Source organism: Castor canadensis, chromosome X, assembly GCF_047511655.1.
Source record: "Castor canadensis chromosome X, mCasCan1.hap1v2, whole genome shotgun sequence".
NCBI classification, from domain to species: Eukaryota; Metazoa; Chordata; class Mammalia; order Rodentia; family Castoridae; genus Castor; species Castor canadensis.
In genome coordinates, this window is record NC_133405.1 from 125727420 (window position 1) to 125749072 (window position 21653).

The 21653-nt window shown below is 41.2% G+C and overlaps 1 protein-coding gene across 17 annotated transcripts in view; it reads left to right on the top strand.

Moving 5' to 3' along the window:
- Sh3kbp1 (SH3 domain containing kinase binding protein 1) overlaps positions 1-21653 on the top strand; it is a 328667-nt gene that overhangs the window by 248206 nt on the left and 58808 nt on the right. For all 17 annotated transcript variants that reach the window (XM_074063111.1, XM_074063114.1, XM_074063105.1 and 14 more), the window contains one exon: positions 9965-10072. In XM_074063111.1, the coding sequence (XP_073919212.1) occupies positions 9965-10072 (108 nt within the window). The remainder of the gene's footprint in view (positions 1-9964; positions 10073-21653) is intronic.

Sequence of the window (21653 nt, forward strand, 5' to 3'; positions counted from 1 at the left end):
GTTATATTTAAAGCTTCTGTCCTTTCAATATTTTTGAAAGCATTCAGAGAGCCCCTGAGGTTCTGCATGGATGCCTATGAGGATCCTCATATCCTAGACCAGGACCTGGCAAACTTCTTTTGTAAAGGACCAGAAAGCAAATAAATACTTTAGGCTTTGTGGGCCATATAGTCTCTGTCACAACTAATACTCTGCCATCGTAGAGGGAGAACAGCCTTAGAAATAAATGAGTGGGCATGGTTGAGTTTCAACAAAACTTTATGGACACTTAAATTTTAATATCATGTAATTTTCATATTCTATAAAATACTATTCTTTTTTATTTTTTTAAACTACCTAAAAATGTAAAAACAAAAACAAAAAACTGTCCTTAGCTCTTGATCCATATGCTGTAATTTGCTGACCCCTGAAATGGAATATCTGGAAATAGACTCATAAGATCCTGCCAATTAATTTTCAACATAAGTTCAAAGACAGTTTAAAAGAGAAAGGATAATCTTTTCAAGAAATTGTGTTGGCACAATTGAATACGCATAGGCAAAAATGAACGCCAATCTAAACCTAACACATTATGCAAGAATTAACTGAAAACACACCATAAATCTACATGTAAAACACAAACATAAAAGATTATTTATGAAAATATAGAAAAAAAAGAATTGTTAGACATGAAACCAAAAGCACAGTCCATAAAAGAAAACAAATGAGCTGGGTATGGTGGTGCATGCCTGTAATCCCAGCACTGGGGAGGCAGAGGCAGGAAGATTTTGAGTTTGAGGCCAGCCCGGGCTACATAAAGAGACACTATCTCAAAAGCTCAAAAAACAAAAGCAAAATAAAAAATAAAACAAAAACATAGAAAAAAACATTGAATTGGACTTCAGCAAAATTAAAAACTTTTACTGTGCAATGACACTGTTACAAGAACATTGTTGGCTTTCTGTTTTTCCACAAGGCCATCTGAGCCCCAGTGTTTACGTATTGAAGATATGCGATTTCCTGAATTTCAGGGACCTTAGTTTTGTTCTGAGTCTTCCTGTATGGGGACCTTTCCCTTCCCCTGTGCCTTTCTACCACTGACCTGGCCTGGACTCAGCTGAGCAGCACAAGGTCTGGATTTGGCCTGAAACTTGTATTTTTCACTCATTGCACTGACCTAGAAGCTAAATCGGCTAAGTATAGATGAAAAGGCCCCAAACAAAATATTTGGCCTACAAATACATTTTCCTAATAGAAAAAAACTTCTTTAAAGGTATGTAGATTTGCCCTGGTTGAAGAGTAAGAATAGAAGATAGGAATTTACTAACAGCTGCTGTAGCTGTCTTGGGTGCTCTTGACCTTCAAAATGAGCAAGACTGTGCCCTTCTCCTCTTATTCTTTCCCAGTCCTTACTTATAAAATGAAGATTACTACCTCCTTCCCCTTTACTGCCTTCTTTGCATCTCTCAGAGGCGGTATAGGAGCTGAGATAATCAAAGTATAAAGAAAGATGCTCAACAAATTGCCACTGTCTTTATCAATGAATCAACATTATTTTCTGCCATATCTGCTGTCGTTTTAATGGAAGAGGAGCATGTATTTGGCCATAGAGTTCATTTCGTTCTCTAAATGGAAATGGAAATGAAGCTCAGTTACGGGATGCGCATCCTTGAGAAGTCAGCTGTGCATTCCGCATGTGCCGCATAAAACTGAAGTTGCTGTTAGAAGCAGCTTTTGAGATTTAACATGCAGTGGTCCCTTCAATGGAAATGACTAAGCAAGTACAAAACTGGGGAGTTTCCACGAAAATATATTTTTATATAAGTTCAAATACAGAAAGATGTGAAAATACCACCTTAATGATTTGTATTTCGTGTATGACTTATTCACGTGCCCTCATATATAGGTAATGTTTCTTGTCATGCTTAAAGCCAGATTTCAAGGACACAGGAAAGGCCCTGTCTATGTAACTATCTCCTTTTCCCATGATTGCTGGTTTTTTTAAAGTAGATTTATGGATGCAGGAAGTCTTTCATTCTGCTATTTACAAAAAATGCTAAAACATAACCATTTTCTGAGAAGACTTAAGGTTGTATATGCCACAAATGAAATCAAGAAGTAATTCTTGAATTCTTGATTCTGGTATTTTGTTGGGTTCAAGCCATACAGCCATGTCCCCTAACTCCAGGAGGTACACAATATGAATAGTGACCCTGAAGTTGGGCCAATATGACAACCTCCATTGGGTACTTGTCTCTACAGAGGCTACAGACAGAAGGATCTTTTTCTGAGCGGGAGACTGGCTGTGATCACAGAGGCCTTCAGGGTTTCTGCCCTTGGTTATCATCTACTAAAATCCTCCTGGGTTTTCCTGGTTCTGGCCTGCAACAGTCTTCCTGCCTGTGAAAGCTCTATTCTCTATCTGGGGACTGAGATTTGGTTTGAGCTTTTTTTTTCTCTCATTTTGTAGAGACATTTGGATTCAAAGATTACTTCTATAGCATTTCCTATCCCATGTGCTATGTATGAGCTGGTTGTAGGAGTGTAGGAGTGTAGGAAAGTGATCATTCCAGGGATGATGGCTTCCGACAACCTTTGACCTTTAACTTATGTCATAAAAATACTATCATTTTATATGTGTGTCATTATCTGCAAAAGATTGGATGGCATGTATTTATCTTTCATATGAAGATGTTTAATAATGGCTCTACTTTACCTTAGGATAAACACCTTCCTCATTAAAGAAAGGTACATATGCTCGCAAAGGAAACTCCAGGATGATTAAAAACTCTTATATGTATCTTCATTTCAGTCATTCTTTCCCTAGGACTTCTAAAGTGTATGAAGCAGCTGTTTTTAGGCATTGGACAATACATAGCAGAGGGACATGGTTTTGGAGAGAAGGGAAGCATAAAAGTGAGTTTCATATCAACCCTGTTTTTTTTTTGCCTGGGTTGTAGCACAGGGCAATGGAACCCAAACAAAGAGCAGTAGATTCATGGGATAGAAGAAATAGAAATTGTAATTAGGCTGCTAAGGTGACTCAATGTACAGGTCAGGGAACTTCAGAGGAGTGAGCTTACAAAGAAAGCATTCCAGAAATCTGTAGAAGGGTCCCTTTAGTCTTTGGCCAGATACTATGCTGGGCATCAGTAGGGCAAGACGCCTCTAAACATGGCAGAAAATAGGGACCTGTAGGGTTATGAGCTGAGTGGATATCTCAGAAATCACCAGTGATGGGAGATGCTGGAGTTCTGGCCAAGCAGAGTAGAAAATGAGGGGTGCTGAACACACCAGCATCCAGTTGAGAACCCAAGGAAGCCAGACTTAGGAATAGTGCTACCCTGGGCCCACCCTAACAAAGCCTAAGAACCAAGCCTTGACAGGTCAAGCTGATCTGCAAGTAATTTTTCCATCATAGCAAAACTCAATACTCCTGCAAGGAAGTCTATGAAATCCGATCTCTCAACAGTGTAACCACGCACAGTTTTTGAGAGCATGTAATCACAAATGGTATGAAGAAGCAGGTATGGTATGGATAACTTGTAAAAGATATGGGGACACTTGTGAGTACAGTTCTCAGGCCTCAGTACATGCTTCCATTAATACTGGCATGGCCAATAGGAAGTTTGCTTACTGCTTTTTATTTGTTGTCCGTGCAGTTACATGATATATAAAATGAAAAAAAATCAGAAGTTCATATAGAAAAGCATATAAATTGGTGTCCAATAAGAAGCCAGGAGGTTTTACAAGTGGATGAACTCTGAATCTTGACTTCCTGGTATCATAAAACAGTAAATGACAGCCTAAGCCTTGGGGATACCTGCATATTGCTATTTGGAATGTGGCATTTTGTTGAGTATACTTGCCCCTAGGACTGTGTGTTCCTGGGCCTCCCCCATTAACTGTGATCTGAAGTCATTTCTTCTGATACTGAAATAGACTGTAGTTCTTTTTCCTTGTTACCTCATACACCATGCTGTGGATGAGCCTGCTTTAGTAACTGACTTATGGGGATGCTGGAAATTTTGAGTAGCATTCCCAGCTATACCGTGTAATTGCATCTCTTGGGGAGGTGTTAACAAGCAGAAACAGAGCGGAGTGCTACTGGGCTTTGGCTTCCATAGAGCTTTTGCTCAACACCCCCAAGCTCCATGCAGAAGACATTCATTAGTAAATATGGATGTGTGAGGCCCCCTCGGGACACTGTGAGGCTCACATAATAGCCACACTGAAATTGTTCAGCACTCCCTTTCTTCTTGAATGATATCTCAGACATCAGGGAAGGTCATGAAAATAGCCATACCTGGGTAACTTCTAGGAAATGGGTGCTACGGGGTGTAGGGACAGCCACCAGAAGTGACTGAGCAGAGTATGTTTTTCTTTGGACCAGGCAATGAACCCACTTTTATCTTTTCATATTTTGGCTTGATATATCCATTTCTATGCTGCACGTTCCTCTGTTTGTCTTTGAACTCAAAGAAGACATTTATAATTTCTGAGAAAATGTGACCTACCTTTTGGAATACTTCTTAAGTTTTTATCACAATTAAAGGCAAATAATAAGATGTACAGATAAGCAGGCAACCTAAGTGTATAGGTGAAGCTTGCTTTGTGAAGCTAATCTATGCTTGCCTCCTCCTTATTCAGCTTCACCTCACTTTTGCTGCTTGAAAACAGAGATGCAGAGTAACAGTGAGGGAATTTGGGGCCATCCATCTACTCATTCATTTGGCCAACATTTACTCAGAATTGGTATGTGCCTGGCACTGTACTAGGTTTTCACTGTTATAAAGGTGTGGGGATAGATCCCAACTTTCAAGGAATTTACCCCTTAACAGCACTGATTTCCTGCACCCCTCCCCTTAAAATTTTGATTTAATCAGTGGTGTGTAACGTAGGCATTGGGCTCTTTAAGAAATTCCCAGGTGATTCTACACGTGCAGCCAGATTTGAGAGCCATTCGTGTAATATATCACTTTGCCCTTTGGGCAAAACAGCCCAAGCTGAGGTGGCAGTTCATTCTTCTAAGCAGTTTATAAGCCAGGCGGCAAATTTGTCTGTTCTTGAGATTTGATGTGCCTGGCTTAAAGATGACACATCAGTCACAGTGGTGACTCCTCATGTCGCCTTTACTGTGCCAACAGGTTGTCTGTTAAGGAGTTGTTCTCAGCCGGTACTAGGCTCTATAGCTTTGTGGAGCACTGGAGAACTTCCACCTGGTTACCCAGGCCTGTGCTGGCAGGATCTGATGAACCGAGGCGCAATGTTGAAGTCTGGGCACAGCCTCCTTTTTCAGACACACTCCAAGACCTTGGCTTCCCTCCTTTTCCCCCTCCCCAAGCATGTGAGCTCCTTCTAAGGATTAGAATTGGCTCACCTCAGACAGAAGGGAGTAAAAGTGGCACAACAGTTCCTCAAAGTGGTGCTGGGTCACATGATAAATGCATGGGAGTTTAATTAGGAAGCTTTCCAAAATAAAAACAAAAAGCTTTTCTGGCCACATTATCACTCAGGTATCCAGGCCAGTCTATAGAATCCCAATAATGACAATAACAACAACTAGTAATTGTGCTCATCTTTACACCTAGAAAAGATTTTCTTGTGTAGCAAGAAACAGATTCGGAGAGTTTACATCCTTAGGACCACATGGCTCATGTTTGTTCTCTTCCTGTTTTTCTCTTGAGTTCTGCTTGACACTGTCAGTCAGGAAAAATAAGCAAGGGATACCTTTTGTCATAGTGAGTTCTTCCTTATCAGCAGTATGCCCGCAGAAAGCAGATAGCCTGGGATAGTGCAGAATGTAGATAGTGAACTATAGCACACCTAAGGCTGTGTTGATTCCTTACAAGGAAAATCATTTTATGAGGAAGAGTGTCCTATCTTATTCTAATATCTGCCTGCTGGTGAGGTATAAAGAAACCATCTTGGCCATTTTGAGGGCTTGATCATGGAAAACTGAACATTCTGTGTTGGAAATGTACTTTCTCTCCATACCTTGATAAGGCCAAGGTCTCCTTTCCTCTGCTTTCATGCCAGTAGAGCTTATTTCTAAACTTTTTTTTTCTGGAATTCTTCCTCTACATGCTGTTCTTTAATTTGCTTCCATCTCCTGCTTTATTCACAGGTGATCCTCTCACCTGCCTGCATTGTCCTTTCTCATCCTTATTAGAATCTAAAAATAATACTAGCCTATCATCTTGGGCTCTGCCTATGGCTCTGGTGTAGTTATTAACAGTGTCCCAGGTTTGGAAATAAATTACAGTATTTTGGCCACACCACCTTTCTCTTCAGTGGTTAGCTACGGGTATCTTCCCCTGATTCTTGCCTTGGGGCCTTGGGGATATCCACTTCTACCCTGATGATATTCTAACCTCATTGACCACCTATTCCTACATTCTGCCTCTATTCTTCAGATTCCATCTTACCTCATGCCTTATGGCACTGTTCAGTAGACATTGGTTGGAGGCTTTTTCACTAAACTTCAGTTCTTGAATGTTCTGTTCTCTGACCCTGCCCTTAACCTTCTCATTGCTTCAGCTCTTACCTTGGTTTTCTCCCTCCAGGGCTTCTCTTGGTCCCACTCATTTTTTAAAAATCCAGCCAGCACTCCTGACTGTTTCCATGCTATTTTGATTCACTGCATCTGCTTCGCCCATAAGGCTCTGAGCTTGGGAGCCTCATGAGGGCATTGATGATGGTTCTTTCCCCTAGATTCCTCCCCATCCTGCATCTGTTAGGCCCTCAAGAAATAAATTGAATCTGCTGCTATTTTACGCTTCTAAAAGTACAGTCCTCACATGAATAATTCTCTTTTCATCGCTGCCGTCAAAAACCTAGCTCTTTTCTGTGATTTGTTGAAGAAGACTTGTTTTCACTTTTCACTTTTCATTTTGCTGTTGATATTATTCCTGTTTCTCTTAAATTAGCTTCTATTGCTGTGGAAAATGCGTTGGTTCTCTGTAAATCTCTATCCCACTCTAGGCATCCTGACTCTGCACCTGGTTTCTGTCTTGCAACAGCCTCCCTCTTAGTATTCTCAACACACTGGCAGTTTTCTTTTACTATGCTTATGTCATCCATGGGCCTGGGTTTATTCAGAACAATTAGACATACTGTGTTCTCCCTTTGTGCTTTCCCTCTCTTGCTTTGAAATATACAATGATTAGCACTGTTAGTGTTTTCCTTAAGGAGCAGAGTATAGATGACCTGTCCAAGCCAGTCATTACCAATGGGAGATATGAAAATATAATGTCATTATGCACTGTTTTCCCCTATAGGCAGGCGTGAGTTCTCGAGTGATTCTGGATAAGCTTTTGCTTATTAAAATTTTCCTTATTTTCTCATAAATAAAGCAAAATGGTTGTTGGGTTATTATCTGCATAAGGGTAAGGTAAAACATGTTTTGCACCATTTAGAAACTTTGGAAGGAATGTAGCACTAAACAATATTTGCATGCCTTTTGTGGGTATACTTCTGTATCAGATAATACAAAAGTGAATGTGGAGGGAAGTCCAGTCTTCACAGAAGCAAATTCTTCACGTATGCGAAGATTTAAGATTATTTGAGTAGCTGTTAATGGTTCCCTCTTCTTTCGGTACCAGAACACCGGGTTGATACCTGCTACCCAAAAGGACCCTGCAGAATATTGTGTATCTGTCTTTCACATACATCTCTAAGCTCCCAGGAAGCAGGGACCAAGAGTCTGCATGTTTAACTTCCAGTACCTATAGAACTTAAATGTATTTTGCGGTTAATAGATGCTTGTTAAATTGAGTATCATGAAGTATGATTTAGCGCAGTATTGAGTGTTGGAGAAAAGATAAGGCAGTCACCATACTCACTTTCTTAAAAGTGAATTCCAAGTTGGGCTTTGAACTTAAGGACATATGCAGGAAGAGAGGAGAAAAAAATGTGCCAGGAATCTTCTTGGAAGCAGAACCTTCTGGATTGAAGGACTTCATTTCTAAGAATTGGCAAGGGGAGGGGGTGGTAAAGAAATTCTACTCCCTCCCTCCTTTGTAAGTTTTCTAGTATTGTTGATGACGTTTATAACAACCTCAGAAGCCATCTAATCCTACCACCACCACCTCTGTTTGTGAATCATTCTTTAGGAATTAATGCTAGATTATTTGGGAGGTGATATGACAGGCAGGACCATACTATTTACCCAGATTTATTGTAATTTTTCCAGAAAGATAAGTGTTCTCTTGTGTTGCAAGTCTTTTGAACCCTTATTTTATTCTGGGTAACTCTTAACTTGTTGCTCCAAGTTGTTGTTCATGTTTTTTTTTGTTGTTTGTTTGTTTTGATTTGGTTTTTTTTTTTTTTTTTTTTTTGGTTAAGACTGGAATTTACAGTCTGTGACTAAGGACCAGTCTCCAAAATCTGCATTCTCTTCTAAAGGGTCAGGTTTTATCCTTGTAACAAATACCACTGTGTAAGAAAAAGGTGGCGATCCTTCACTTCTCACGTGAGGTGGGCCTTGATGCTAACTTATATAGAATCCTTATGGGTTCAGATAGGTAGAGGCCATCTTGTCCTGCAGCAATCCAAGTATTAGACTGCAGGGGATTGCAGATCTCAGGGCTAGAAAGAGTCTTCATTGATTCCACGGATATTTATCATATGAGGCATTGCGCAAAGGGTCGGGCTTAATGGTGAAAAATCCATTGTGTAATTCACCTGATTGGTAAGGCATAAGTGAGCCACATAAGCCATGGCCCTCCTGGGGCCTACATCTGATGCTTGAACTCTTCTGGCCTCTTCCCCAACCACATCAGTGTTGTAGAGGATCATAGAGTCTCTTCATGGGCCCTAAACATGATCTCCTCTCTTGATCATCTTCTTGCTTTGTATATAACTTTTAAAGTCCTCTGCATTGCCAACATTTTTTTGGAAAGCCTTCACTCATTTTGGGCTTCAGTTAGAAATTTTTGGGTCACAAGTCTGAGTATCAGGTTTTAACTCAAGACTACCATACTTGACAGTGGTGTGTGTATTGTATATTCACTGGGAAGGAAGAGATGCCAAAGGGAGGAACTTTACAGTTGACCAGGTGAGTTCTGGATTGAGTATAGAAGTGGAATTGGACCCAAAGGACAAATATAAGATATATTAGAATGAATCGGACTTCTGACCTATTAAAAAGGGGATTTTGTGCTCAGAACTACGGGGCCATTTGGCTTAGGATGGAAGGTTGGAAAAGGCTATGTTCTTGCCAGTCTTGCTCATTTTTTCCCTAGCACCTGTTTCAGTGCCTCACACAGAGTAGATGCTGAAGAAGCATTTGATGAATGAATAGACAGAATGAAGATTATTCAAAGGGAAGCAGATTTGATCTGGAGGAATGACTAAGTTTCTTCATTTTTAGTAAGCAAATTGAACTCTGTAAGGTACAGGAGGGGCTTCTCATTGTGACAGCTATGCCCCCATCAACATCAAAAGGAGAAGGTGAAGGAGTTAATGAGCTTGTGTAAAGTATGTTTTTTTCTTATGCTTAACTGACTGTTGCAAAGCCCTTTTTAATTTTGACAGGCTTTATGGAAGGTTAACCAAAGAGGACATTTGTGCATGTGATATTTTCTAAGCCACCTTTGCAGTTAATGAAATACTTTTATTTCAGTAAAATTAAAATGAAGAAAACACATATCCTCTCATCTTTAAGGAAGTAAAAAAAGAAGACTGTATTGATGCAGGGCATCTAAAAGCAGCATTGGGTTTTGAGTACCAGCAGGCAGCTCTGGCACTTTTAAGCACTTGTTCTTCCCCCTGACTTTGGAGTCCATGCTAACATTTTTTTTTTGTCTTTTCTTTTTTGGTGCTGGGATCGAACCCAGGGCCTCACGCATGCTAGATAAGCGCTGTACCACCGAGCTACATCCCAGCCCATGCTAACTTTGTAACTACTGTCATATTGATACCGGCCTCATGGAAAGGGCAGGTGCTGTCCCCATTTCTCACTTTCCTACTCTCCTATTTTTAGGACTGCATTGATGTAGGCTGGTGGGAAGGAGAGCTCAATGGCAGACGAGGAGTGTTCCCTGATAACTTCGTGAAGTTACTTCCACCGGACTTTGACAAAGAAGGGAATGTAAGTCTCCATGGATTTCATCTCAGTATCCCACATGTTGCCAGAATTATGGCTTCCGTGATGGGACTTGGAGTGGGGAATGGGGGAAGTTTGGTGTAATGCTGAAGAGCACTGGCATTTGAATGTTTGGTGGGCCTGGGTTCTGAACCCTTGGCTGCCCATACCGTAACATACCATGATAGAACTCATCTGCCAGCTGGCAGCAGTGATCCCTATTCTAGGGTTGCACATATAAATAAGATAATGTGTCTGAGGTACTTGGTGTAGTACCTAGTACACCTGAGTGCTCAAATAAACTGTGAGAACCCTGGGTGCTCTGTTTGGAAAGCAGACTGCCTGCATTCTACGTAGCACGGTCTTTCGGGGTGGTGAAGTAGCCAGTATTGTGGAAGTTGCTGAAAAGCACATGAGACTGAGCATACAGAGCTAGGTCTACTAGTCTTACTCGACACACCTCTCATCCATGCTGTCTCTTTCTTTGTGAGAACCCATTTGATGATGCCACTATCTTGATGAACCAGTGCAGTTTGTTTACCTCACTCCATATGTACTGTTTCTCTGCCAGTGATGTAGCAAGAAGTGTGAAAAGGTGGAAACACTTTACAGTGTTAAGGGGATAGCAATTTCATCTTATTCATCCTGTTCTGTACCTCAGGGCTCTTTGCTCAGGCTTCTTTTATATGACTTCTGCCCACCTTTCCTGACCTGGGCCCTTTTCATGCCCATGGGAGTTCTGTTAATGAACTGTGCTAAACCCAACCTTGACACATCTCCATTCCAGTAGAGCTGAGGTACAAGAAGGATGTGTAGGATACTGGTAGATTGGTTACAAATGATGCTAAACTAAACTAGTGGTGCTTGCACTGCTTAGATGAATGAATTAATTATTTAAGAAGCTAGATAGTATTGGCATCTGCTGAAATTATGCCCTGTAGGTCATTAGTTGGATTGGATGTCCAAGGCCACAATTTTTAGGCTTTTTGATAGCTTGGTTTCTTGTATTATTTAGGTGAAGAATGTTTTGTGTACACCCATTATTTTCTCTTGGGTTTTATACAATATGGGTTCTGCTTCCTGATATTTTCTAGGTCCTTGTTACTTACAGTGTGGTCCATGGACCAGCAACATCACCATCACCTGGGAGCTTGTTAGAAATGCTCAGACGCTACCCTAGATCTGATTCATTAGAATCTGTATTTTTTTTATTATTTTATTATAAATATGTGCATACAAGGCTTGGGTCATTTCTCCCCCCTGCCCCCACCCCCTCCCTTACCACCCACTCTGCCCCTGCCCTCTCCCCCCAACCCCCTCAATACCCAGCAAAAACTATTTTGCCCTTATTTCTAATTTGTTGTAGAGAAAGTATAAGCAATAATAGAAAGGAACAAGGGTTTTTGCTGGTTGAGATAAGGTTAGCTATACAGGGAGTTGACTCACATTAATTTCCTGTGCGGGTGTGTTACCTTCTAGGTTAGTTCTTTTTGATCTAACCTTTTCTCCAGTTCCTGGTCCCCTTCTCCTATCAGGCTCAGTTGCTTTTACGGTATCTGCTTTAGTTTCTCAGCGTTAAGGGCAACAAATGCTAGCTAATTTTTTAGGTGTCTTACCTATCCTCACCCCTCCCTTGTGTGCTCTCGCTTTTATCATGTGCTCAAAGTCCAATCCCCTTGTTGTGTTTGCCCTTGATCTAATGTCCACATATGAGGGAGAACATACGATTTTTGGTCTTTTGGGCCAGGCTAACCTCACTTAGAATGATGCTCTCCAATTCCATCCATTTACCAGCGAATGATAACATTTCGTTCTTCTTCATGGCTGCATAAAATTCCATTGTGTATAGATACCACATTTTCTTAATCCATTCGTCAGTGGTGGGGCATCTTGGCTGTTTCCATAACTTGGCTATTGTGAATAGTGCCGCAATAAACATGGGTGTGCAGGTGCCTCTGCAGTAACCTGTGTCATTTTGTTTTCGGTATATCCCCAAGAGTGTATTGCTGGATCAAATGGTAGATCAATGTCTAGCTTTTTAAGTAGCCTCCAAATTTTTTTCCAGAGTGGTTGTACTAGTCTACATTCCCACCAACAGTGTAAGAGGGTTCCTTTTTCCCCGCATCCTCGCCAACACCTATTGTTCGTGGTGTTGCTAATGATGGATATTCTAACAGGGGTGAGGTGGAATCTTAGTGTGGCTTTGATTTGCATTTCCTTAATGGCTAGAGATGGTGAGCATTTTTTCATGTGTTTTTTGGCCATTTGAATTTCTTCTTTTGAGAAAGTTCTGTTTAGTTCACTTGCCCATTCCTTTATTGGTTCATTAGTTTTGGGAGAATTTAGTTTTTTAAGTTCCCTATATATTCTGGTTATCAGTTCTTTGTCTGATGTGTAGCTGGCAAATATTTTCTCCCACTCTGTGTGTGTTCTCTTCAGTTTAGAGACCATTTCTTTTGATGAACAGAGGCTTTTTAGTTTTACTAGGTCCCATTTATCTATGCTGTCTCTTAGTTTCTGTGCTGCTGGGGTTTCATTGAGAAAGTTCTTGCCTATACCTACTAACTCCAGAGTATTTCCTACTCTTTCCTGTATCAACTTTAGAGTTTGTGGTCTGATGTTAAGATCCTTGATCCATTTTGAGTTAATCTTGGTATAGGGTGATATACATGGATCTAGTTTCAGTTTTTTGCAGACTGCTAACCAGTTTTCCCAGCAGTTTTTGTTGAAGAGGCTGCTATTTCTCCATCGTATATTTTTAGCTCCTTTGTCAAAGACAAGTTGGTTATAGATGTGTGGCTTCATATCTGGGTCCTCTATTCTGTTCCACTGGTCTTCATATCTGTTTTTGTGCCAGTACCGTGCTGTTTTTATCGTTATTGCTTTGTAATATAGTTTGAAGTTGGTTATCATGATACCTCCAGCATTGTTCTTTTGACTGAGTATTGCCTTGGCTATTCGTGGCTTCTTGTGTTTCCATATAAATTTCACAGTAGATTTTTCAATCTCTTTAATGAATGTCATTGGAAGTTTGATAGGAATTGCATTCAACATGTAGATTACTTTTGGGAGTATCGACATTTTTACTATGTTGATTCTACCAATCCATGAGCATGAGAGATCTCTCCACTTTCTATAGTCTTCCTCAGTCTCTTTCTTCAGAAGTTTATAGTTTTCCTTGTAGAGGTCTTTCACATCTTTTGTTAGGTTTACACCTAGGTATTTGATTTTTTTTGAGGCTATTGTAAATGGAATTGTTTTCATACATTCTTTTTCCGTTTGCTCATTGTTAGTGTATAGAAATGCTAATGATTTTTCCATGTTGATTTTATATCCTGCTACCTTGCTGTAGCTATTGATGATGTCTAGGAGCTTCTGAGTTGAGTTTTTTGGGTCTTTAAGGTATAGGATCATGTCGTCTGCAAATAGGGATATTTTGACAGTTTCTTTACCTATTTGTATTCCTTTTATTCCTTCTTCTTGCCTAATTGCTCTGGCTAGGAATTCTAGTACTATGTTGAATAGGAGTGGAGATAGTGGGCATCCTTGTCTGGTTCCTGATTTTAGGAGAAATGGTTTCAGTTTTTCCTCCGTTAAGTATAATGCTGGCTGTAGGTTTGTCATATATAGCTTTTATAATATTGAGGTACTTTTCTTCTATTCCTAGTTTTCTTAGAGCTTTTTTCATGAAGTGGTGTTGGATCTTATCAAAGGCTTTTTCTGCATCTATTGAGATGATCAAGTGGTTTTTGTCTTTGCTTCTGTTAATGTGGTTTATTACGTTTATTGATTTTCGTATGTTGAACCACCTCTGCATCCCTGGGATGAAGCCTACTTGGTCGTGGTGAATAATCTTTTTGATGTGTTGTTGAATTCGGTTTGCCATTATTTTGTTGAGGATTTTTGCGTCAATGTTCATTAAGGAGATTGGTCTATAGTTCTCCTTTTTGGAGGTGTCTTTGCCTGGTTTTGGGATAAGTGTAATACTGGCTTCATAAAATGTGTTTGGCAGTTTTCCTTCCCTTTCTATTTCGTGGAACAGTTTAAGGAGGGTTGGTGTCAGTTCTTCTTTAAAGGTCTGATAGAATTCAGCAGAGAATCCATCAGGTCCTGGACTTTTCTTTTTGGGGAGACTCTTGATTGCTGCTTCAATTTCATTTTGTGTTGTAGATCTATTCAGGTGATTAATTTCCTCTTGGTTCAGTTTTTGATGATCATATGTATCTAGAAATCTGTCCATTTCTTTAAGATTTTCAAATTTATTTGAATATAGGTTCTCGAAGTAGTCTCTGATGATTTCGTAGACTTCCTTGGTGTTTGTTGTTATCTCCCCTTTTGCATTCCTGAGAATCTGTATTTTTTTAAAGATACATATTGCTATGTAGCCCAGTTTAACCTTCAACTAACTTAACTATGTAGCCCAGGCTGGCCTTGAATTCATGGTTCCTCTACCTCAGCTTCTCTTTTGGTGGTTTACTGAGGCTTGAACTCAGGGTCTTGTGCTTGCTGGGCAGGTGCTCTACCACTTGACCCACGCCTCCAGTCTCAGCTTCTCAAATACTGGGGTTAGAGGCATGCACCACCACATGCAGCTTAGAGTCCGGATTTTGTTTTGTTTTGATTTTAGAATCTGCATGTGAGCAAGATGCCCAGGTGATCTGTTTGCATATTACAGTTTGGGAAATGCAGGTATCTAAGTGATGATAGCCCCACCTCCATTCCCCTCCATGTTTTAGGAGGGAAGTAAATTCACAAAACAAAGAATAGCTTGTCATTCAATATCGAAATTTTCCACCAAGCAAAACTACATAAAATAGTTTTACTAAGGACTATAGTAATGGGGGATTGTCAGTTAACAGAAAGTCAGTCACTGAGAAAAATGGATCCTAAACACTTAGTGATGACTGAATAAGACATGTTTTGAAACAATAGGAGAGAGGCATCAGTATAGTGGTTGTGACTATAGGTTTGCAGCATCAGATAGACCTAGGTTTGAATTTTTCCTCTGTCACTTGTTCTGTAGCCAAGACTGAGTATCTCTGAGCCTCGGTGTTGTTATCCATACAATTGTGAGAATTGTGTTGAACAATTGAGAAGGTTAACTGACATGGTGCACATGAATTCCTTAGCACAGTGTCTGGTAAATGCCCTGTGCAGGTTACTAGTACCACCAGTATAATTATTGGTAATGCAAGAGTAAGAAAAGGCTCCAATCACAATTGTGAAGTAATGTTAGAAGGCTGTCTCTGGCTCTTTTTGCTTTGGTTGATCAGATCAACCCAGTTGTCTTGGTGGCTTAGGTAGTTTCCTTGGGAATCCATTGCAGCTTGAATGCCTAGCCATTAAGATATCCAGTGATATGTAAAACACATTTGTAGAGCCAAGCATAGTCTTCATGCTGCTTCTAATATTTTTACTGGATCTGTTTGATTTTCATGAATTCATTCATTCATTCATTTATTGAGTCATTTCTCTGAACAGCCATCCCGGTGGTTGATTGGAAATGAAGTATACACAAAATTGCTACCCTTGTGAGCTTAGAGTTGGCCAACAAGTCCAGTGGTCAAGGCCATAGGGGCCTGCCAGACCTTTCTGAAATGATACTCAATATGGGTGGGCTTGTAGAAGTGGAAGAGAGAGGCCATCCAGACTGCCACAGCAAACTTCTTGCCAATCTTTGAGAGGCTTGTAAAAAAAAAAAGCTGGTTATATCCTAAAGCATTGGGACCCGAAACCTTTCTGGTGACTCCCCTATCTTTGACCAAGGAATGTTGGTAATCATGCTGTCCTGCTAGATGTTTGTTGCCATATTGGTTCTGATTTATCGAAAGATAAAATTGTGTATATTTATTGTATTCAACATGTTTTCAAGTGCAGTTGGCCTTCTGAATGCAACCAAACATGATCAAGAATTTAATCTGTGCTAAGGATGTACATACTTTTTAAATTGTTATTCCCTAAAAATACAGTATGACAACAAGTGGTAAGTGATGTAGAGATGATTTAAGGTATGGAGGAGGATGTACTTAGGTTTTGTGCAATTACTATACCATTTTACATAAGGGACTTGAGCATCAGTGGATTTTGGTAGCCTCAGGGGATCCTGTGGATCCCCCCCCAGATTCTAAGAGATGCCTATGCATGTATATTGTGGAATGACTAAGTGTAACTAAGTACCTGTCATACATATTATTATTATTATTTTTTTTTTTTGGTGGTACTGGAGTTTGAACTCTGGGCCTTGTGCTTTTTTTTATGGTGAAAAGAAGTGTGATTTTAAAGACTAAAGTAAAATCTAGACCATTTTTTTCCCTGAGACAGTGTCTCCCAGGGTAGCCCATGCTGACCTCAAACTTACAGCCCTCGTGCCTCTGACTTACAAATTCTGGGATTATAGATGTGAACCACCAGGCCTGGCTAGACCATTCTTTTAGTAAGTGGACAAAGCTTGCAGTTGCTTCTGTTGTGGCCCCCTCTGTTTTAGTTCCTGAGCCTTACTTTAGTGGAGCAATAAATTCACTCAGGTGAGACAGACTCCGTAGTGTACTTTTCTAGAAAGTCTGTGTTACATAAGGTGTTAAGGGAAGCACTTCCACAGGAAAGTGAAGTTGCCAGTGCTGAGTGGAGTCGGTGTGGCTTGCTCATTGGGGCATGCATGCTTTTAGAGCCCCAATGGCATCTCTGCAACCCCAGATAAGCAGCTACCATCTCTTTGATAAGTCTTTTAACCTTGTCCCTATGAAGCAGAAAATCCAATTTTAGAGAGACAATAGTCATACCTGTCAGATAAAGTAATACCTACAGCTGAAAAGTGATTACATAATGTGACATTTGGGTTTCAGAAAATTCAAAGTGTAACATCCTTTCTCTTCCCTACTGGTCTATAACCCAGCGAAGCTTTGCACTGGTTGTCATGCCAGCCTTTAGTACTGCACCCAAGCATTGGTGAGTTGACGGCAATGTGGCTGGGGATGGAGTTGCCATTTGCTGAGTTGACAGTATAAAGACGATTAGAATCATTAACACAAATGCACTGTGCGAATGACAGAGTCAGAAACATTCTGTCACCAGTTTTAGCAGATGTCATGTTGTCTTGCCAGTGTCTGGGGCTGCAGTCACTCACCCAGAAAGGAGGACAGTCTATGATGATTAGGGTAGACAGAAGCAAATGGCATTTCTTCAACAGCAGGCCTCTTGACTCAGCAGGTAACTCTAGAGCATGCTGATGAGGCTGGCATATTTTCTGTGGGGCATGGATTCAGATGGCCACTACCAGGCCTTTTGGAATTCCTGGTGGTCTTTTTTGCTGAGTGTACGGCAGATTCTCTCTCTCTCTGGGGTGACAAATCTTTAGGGCTTTTTCTTAAGCTATTCCAAGAGAGCACTCGTTGATCTCTTGGTGTATGTTTTAGAGCAATTATGTAAGCTATTTATGAGATAACCTAGATTCAGTGGCTGTCTGTTTATTTTATTTTGAGCCTTCATAGTAAAATTAAACATCAGAATGGAAAGAGTAAATATTCTGAGAGCCCTAATGCAGCAAGGTGAATGCCCTGTCGTTGTTAGAGAAGGGCAACAGGGAACTTGGGACTCTCAAGAATAGCAGAAACCACTTCTCACTGTTATTAGAAAAAGGCAAAAATTAGAATAGGTCTTCTGAAAGATACTGTTTCTGAAATAGTGTTTCAAGAAAGTCTCAGGCTGTGGTTCTCGTAAGAGAAACAGGTCAAATCACCAGAAGCAGCCTTACTGTTCAAATGTGCACTGGTTGAGAGGGCTTTTGGAAGTTTGTGCTGTGTCAGAAATGGGCATTGCTAAGGTTCCCTGAGGTGGTTCCCGAGTGAGTGTGCCCCAGTGGAGTATCTGCCTCTCAACTGCTGGCAGGGACTTGGAAACCTGCCCTGAAGGTGTCCCTGCAACTGTGCCACAGGCTCGCCTTTGCCAACGTAGACCTGCCCAACCCATAGGCTGCCAGTTTACTAATCATAACGAGAACTGAGCGGTCAGCCAGTCTGGAATGCATGAGTGAGCCTCCCCTGAGCATTTGCCCCATGGGCCTGACTCCTTCGGAGCCAGCATTTACCAAAACCCACATTTATCCAGCAGGCCAAGGAATCCAAATGAGGGGAGACCCTCTTTACATACCAGAGGGAAGGTTTGCCAGGGCAGCCATATGTTGCGTTCAGCTAAGCCCAGATAATGCTTGCAAGAGCACTGCACTGTTGGCTTTAGCAGCTCTGCTTTTCTCCATATTCATGACCGACCAGACTCTTCCTATTCTTAGTTATCTCCAGACATATCATGATACAGTCAACTAGATTTCCCACTTTCTCAGTTACAGTTCTGTACCAGCCCAGCCTCTCTTATTTTTTGTGGAACAGGGTCTCACCATGTAGCCTCAGCTGGCCTTGGACTCACAATCCTCTTGTCTCAACCTCCTGAGTGCTGAGATTATAGGCTTGTACCACCATGCTTGACCCAACACAGCCTCTTTTTTTTTTTTTTTACTTTTATTTTTTTTAATTTAATTTTTTTTTTCATTTTTCTTTTATTATTCATATGTGCATACAAGGCTTGGTTCATTTCTCCCCCCTGCCCCCACCCCCTCCCTTACCACCCACTCCGCCCCCTCCCTCTTCCCCCCCTCAATACCCAGCAGAAACTATTTTGCCCTTATTTCTAATTTTGTTGTAGAGAGAGTATAAATAATAGGAAGGAACAAGGGGTTTTGCTGGTTGAGATAAGGATAGCTATACAGGGCATTGACTCACATTGATTTCCTGTGCGTGGGTGTTACCTTCTAGGTTAATTCTTTTTGATCTAACCTTTTCTCTAGTACCTGTTCCCCTTTTCCTATTGGCCTCAGTTGCTTTAAGGTATCTGCTTTAGTTTCTCTGCGTTAAGGGCAACAAATGCTAGCTAATTTTTTAGGTGTCTTACCTATCCTCACCCCTCCCTTGTGTGCTCTCGCTTTTATCATGTGATCAAAGTCCAATCCCCTTGTTGTGTTTGCCCTTGATCTAATGTCCACATATGAGGGAGAATATACGATTTTTGGTCTTTTGGGCCAGGCTAACCTCACTCAGAATGATATTCTCCAATTCCATCCATTTACCAGCGAATGATAACATTTCGTTCTTCTTCATGGCTGCATAAAATTCCATTGTGTATAGATACCACATGTTCTTAATCCATTCGTCAGTGGTGGGGCATCTTGGCTGTTTCCATAACTTGGCTATTGTAAATAGTGCTGCAATAAACATGGGTGTGCAGGTGCCTCTGGAGTAGCCTGTGTCACATTCTTTTCGGTATATCCCCAAGAGTGGTATTGCTGGATCAAATGGTAGATCCATGTCTAGCTTTTTAAGTAGCCTCCAAATTTTTTTCCAGAGTGGTTGTACTAGTCTACATTCCCACCAACAGTGTAAGAGGGTTCCTTTTTCCCCGCATCCTCGCCAACACCTGTTGTTGGTGGTGTTGCTGATGATGGCTAGTCTAACAGGGGTGAGGTGGAATCTTAGCGTGGTTTTAATTTGCATTTCCTTCAACACAGCCTCTTAAGATTGTTCTAGATCACTCAGCAGAAGTTTTGCAGGTTTCTTATCATTACAACAAAAGTATCGCTTGCTCGATTCCCACAATAGCTAGTCTACTACAGGTAAGTTTTGCTGTTTTAACTTTGACTATCCTCTCTTTACCAAGTTCTTTGGAGGTCCCTTACTTCAGCCCCCATTTTCTGACAACCTAGCTTATAAATCTGTTCTTAACCCAAACTTTCTTTGTTCCTAGTCATGTCCTTTAGCCTTTTGAGATATCCTGTAGTTCTTTCTAATTTCTAAAGATGCCCAATAAATTATTTATAAAAGAAATATGTGCTTCCAATAAGCCTTAGAAAAACAGTTCAAACACAGTATCATCTATCTTGTACATTTCGTTTTCTGAATGGTCTCACATGCAGAGAAATGGGCTTATCTAGGCACTAATGTCACCCAGGTATAACTTATTGACACAGCCCTCGTGGACTTCCTGTAGTCCACCCAGATGGTGTTGCCTGTCCTTTATGCAGTGGTATTTGTAGCCTGGGCTTTGCCAGTTGAGCATCTTACTCAGTATACTTTTGCCTGTAGTGCTTATCTCTCAGAGCTCAATCCGAACCTAATCTCTTGGACAGCAGAGCCCATGTCCCAAGCTTCTCCTTCATGCAGCCTAACTGCCTGCATAGTAAATATCTGCATCCAAGACACCCCTTGTTCTTTGGGCCAGGTATACTACTTCTTCCTCCTAACCCCCCTCGAGTGCTTGTTGCTCCCTCTTGTACTAGTATAAAAGAGGAGGAAAGGCTGGATTCCTGTCAGATCTCTCTTCCCAGACAAAGTGGGACCAGGTTCTTCTGTCTGGATATGGGATATGTAACTGAGGCATCACCTCCATGATGGTGTGAAGGAGCAAGTCCAGAGTGAACTGAGAGAGCCTGTCAGGGAGAAACTGAAAGCCAAAGCCTAGCTAACCATCCAGAAGGACATCAGTTTGGATGGGCCCAGCCAAGAGGGTGACTATGGATATAGAGTTATGAGGCTATAGTCTGCGGGGAAACTAGAAAGAGACCCATCCAAGAGCAGGCTACACAGTGGCTCCTGGGGCTCTCCTATGCAGTTGACAAGGCACGCAGTTGCTGAGACTCTGAAGGGTACAGAGGGCAGTTACAGATTTGTCACTGCCCAAAGCATAGCCCCAGCTGCACGTTCAAAAGTGTGGCTTAGTCCTCTAGAGGCATGGGGAAAGGACAGGGCAGAGTGCCTCCCCATTTATTTCTAGAACTTTGAGGCATCTCTTAGTCAGGAATTGTCACATTTGTGTACCCTCTTCAGCCTCCATAGAACTTAGGTAGATTCATGGAGGGCCTTCCCGAGGTTCATTGTTCAAAATCAAGCTGAGATTTACTTCTAGAACATTACCATATTCCCCTAACAAAGTCCCTCCCCACTATGATTTGAATATGGCTCATCCCCACTCAGTTTCATGTTGGGGCTTGGTCCCCAGTGTAACAGTGTTAGAGGGTAGGACGTGCAAAAAGTAGTTAGGGCATGGGGACACCGCCCTCATGAATAGATTAATGTATTTCTGGAGAGACCAAGTTAATTCCCTGGGGAGAGTAGGTTGCAAGCCTAGCACCTTCCCTTGGTCCCTCTTGTACATGTGCTCCTTCTGCCTGCATCCACATCCCCTTCCACTTCCTGCCATGAGTTGAAGCAGCATGAATCCCTCACCAGAAGCTAAGTAGGTATCGGCACTATGTCCTTGGACTTCCAGAACCATGAGCCAAAATAAGCCTCTTTTGTTTATAAATTACTCAATCTTAGATATTCTGTTATAGCAACATCAAATGGACTAAGACATCCCTTAAAGTGAACCTAGCCATCAGGGTACACTCCTCTGGTTATTTTTAGCAAAGCACATCTTGGGAACCAGAGCTACGAAGGTAAATTAGTTCATGAGGTAAAGCAGCAGTTCAGAATTGCTGCTAGGGCAAGTGTTGAGTCAGCTGAAAAGCTCTTTTGCTTAGGACTAGCCAGTCTTGCCAAACAAA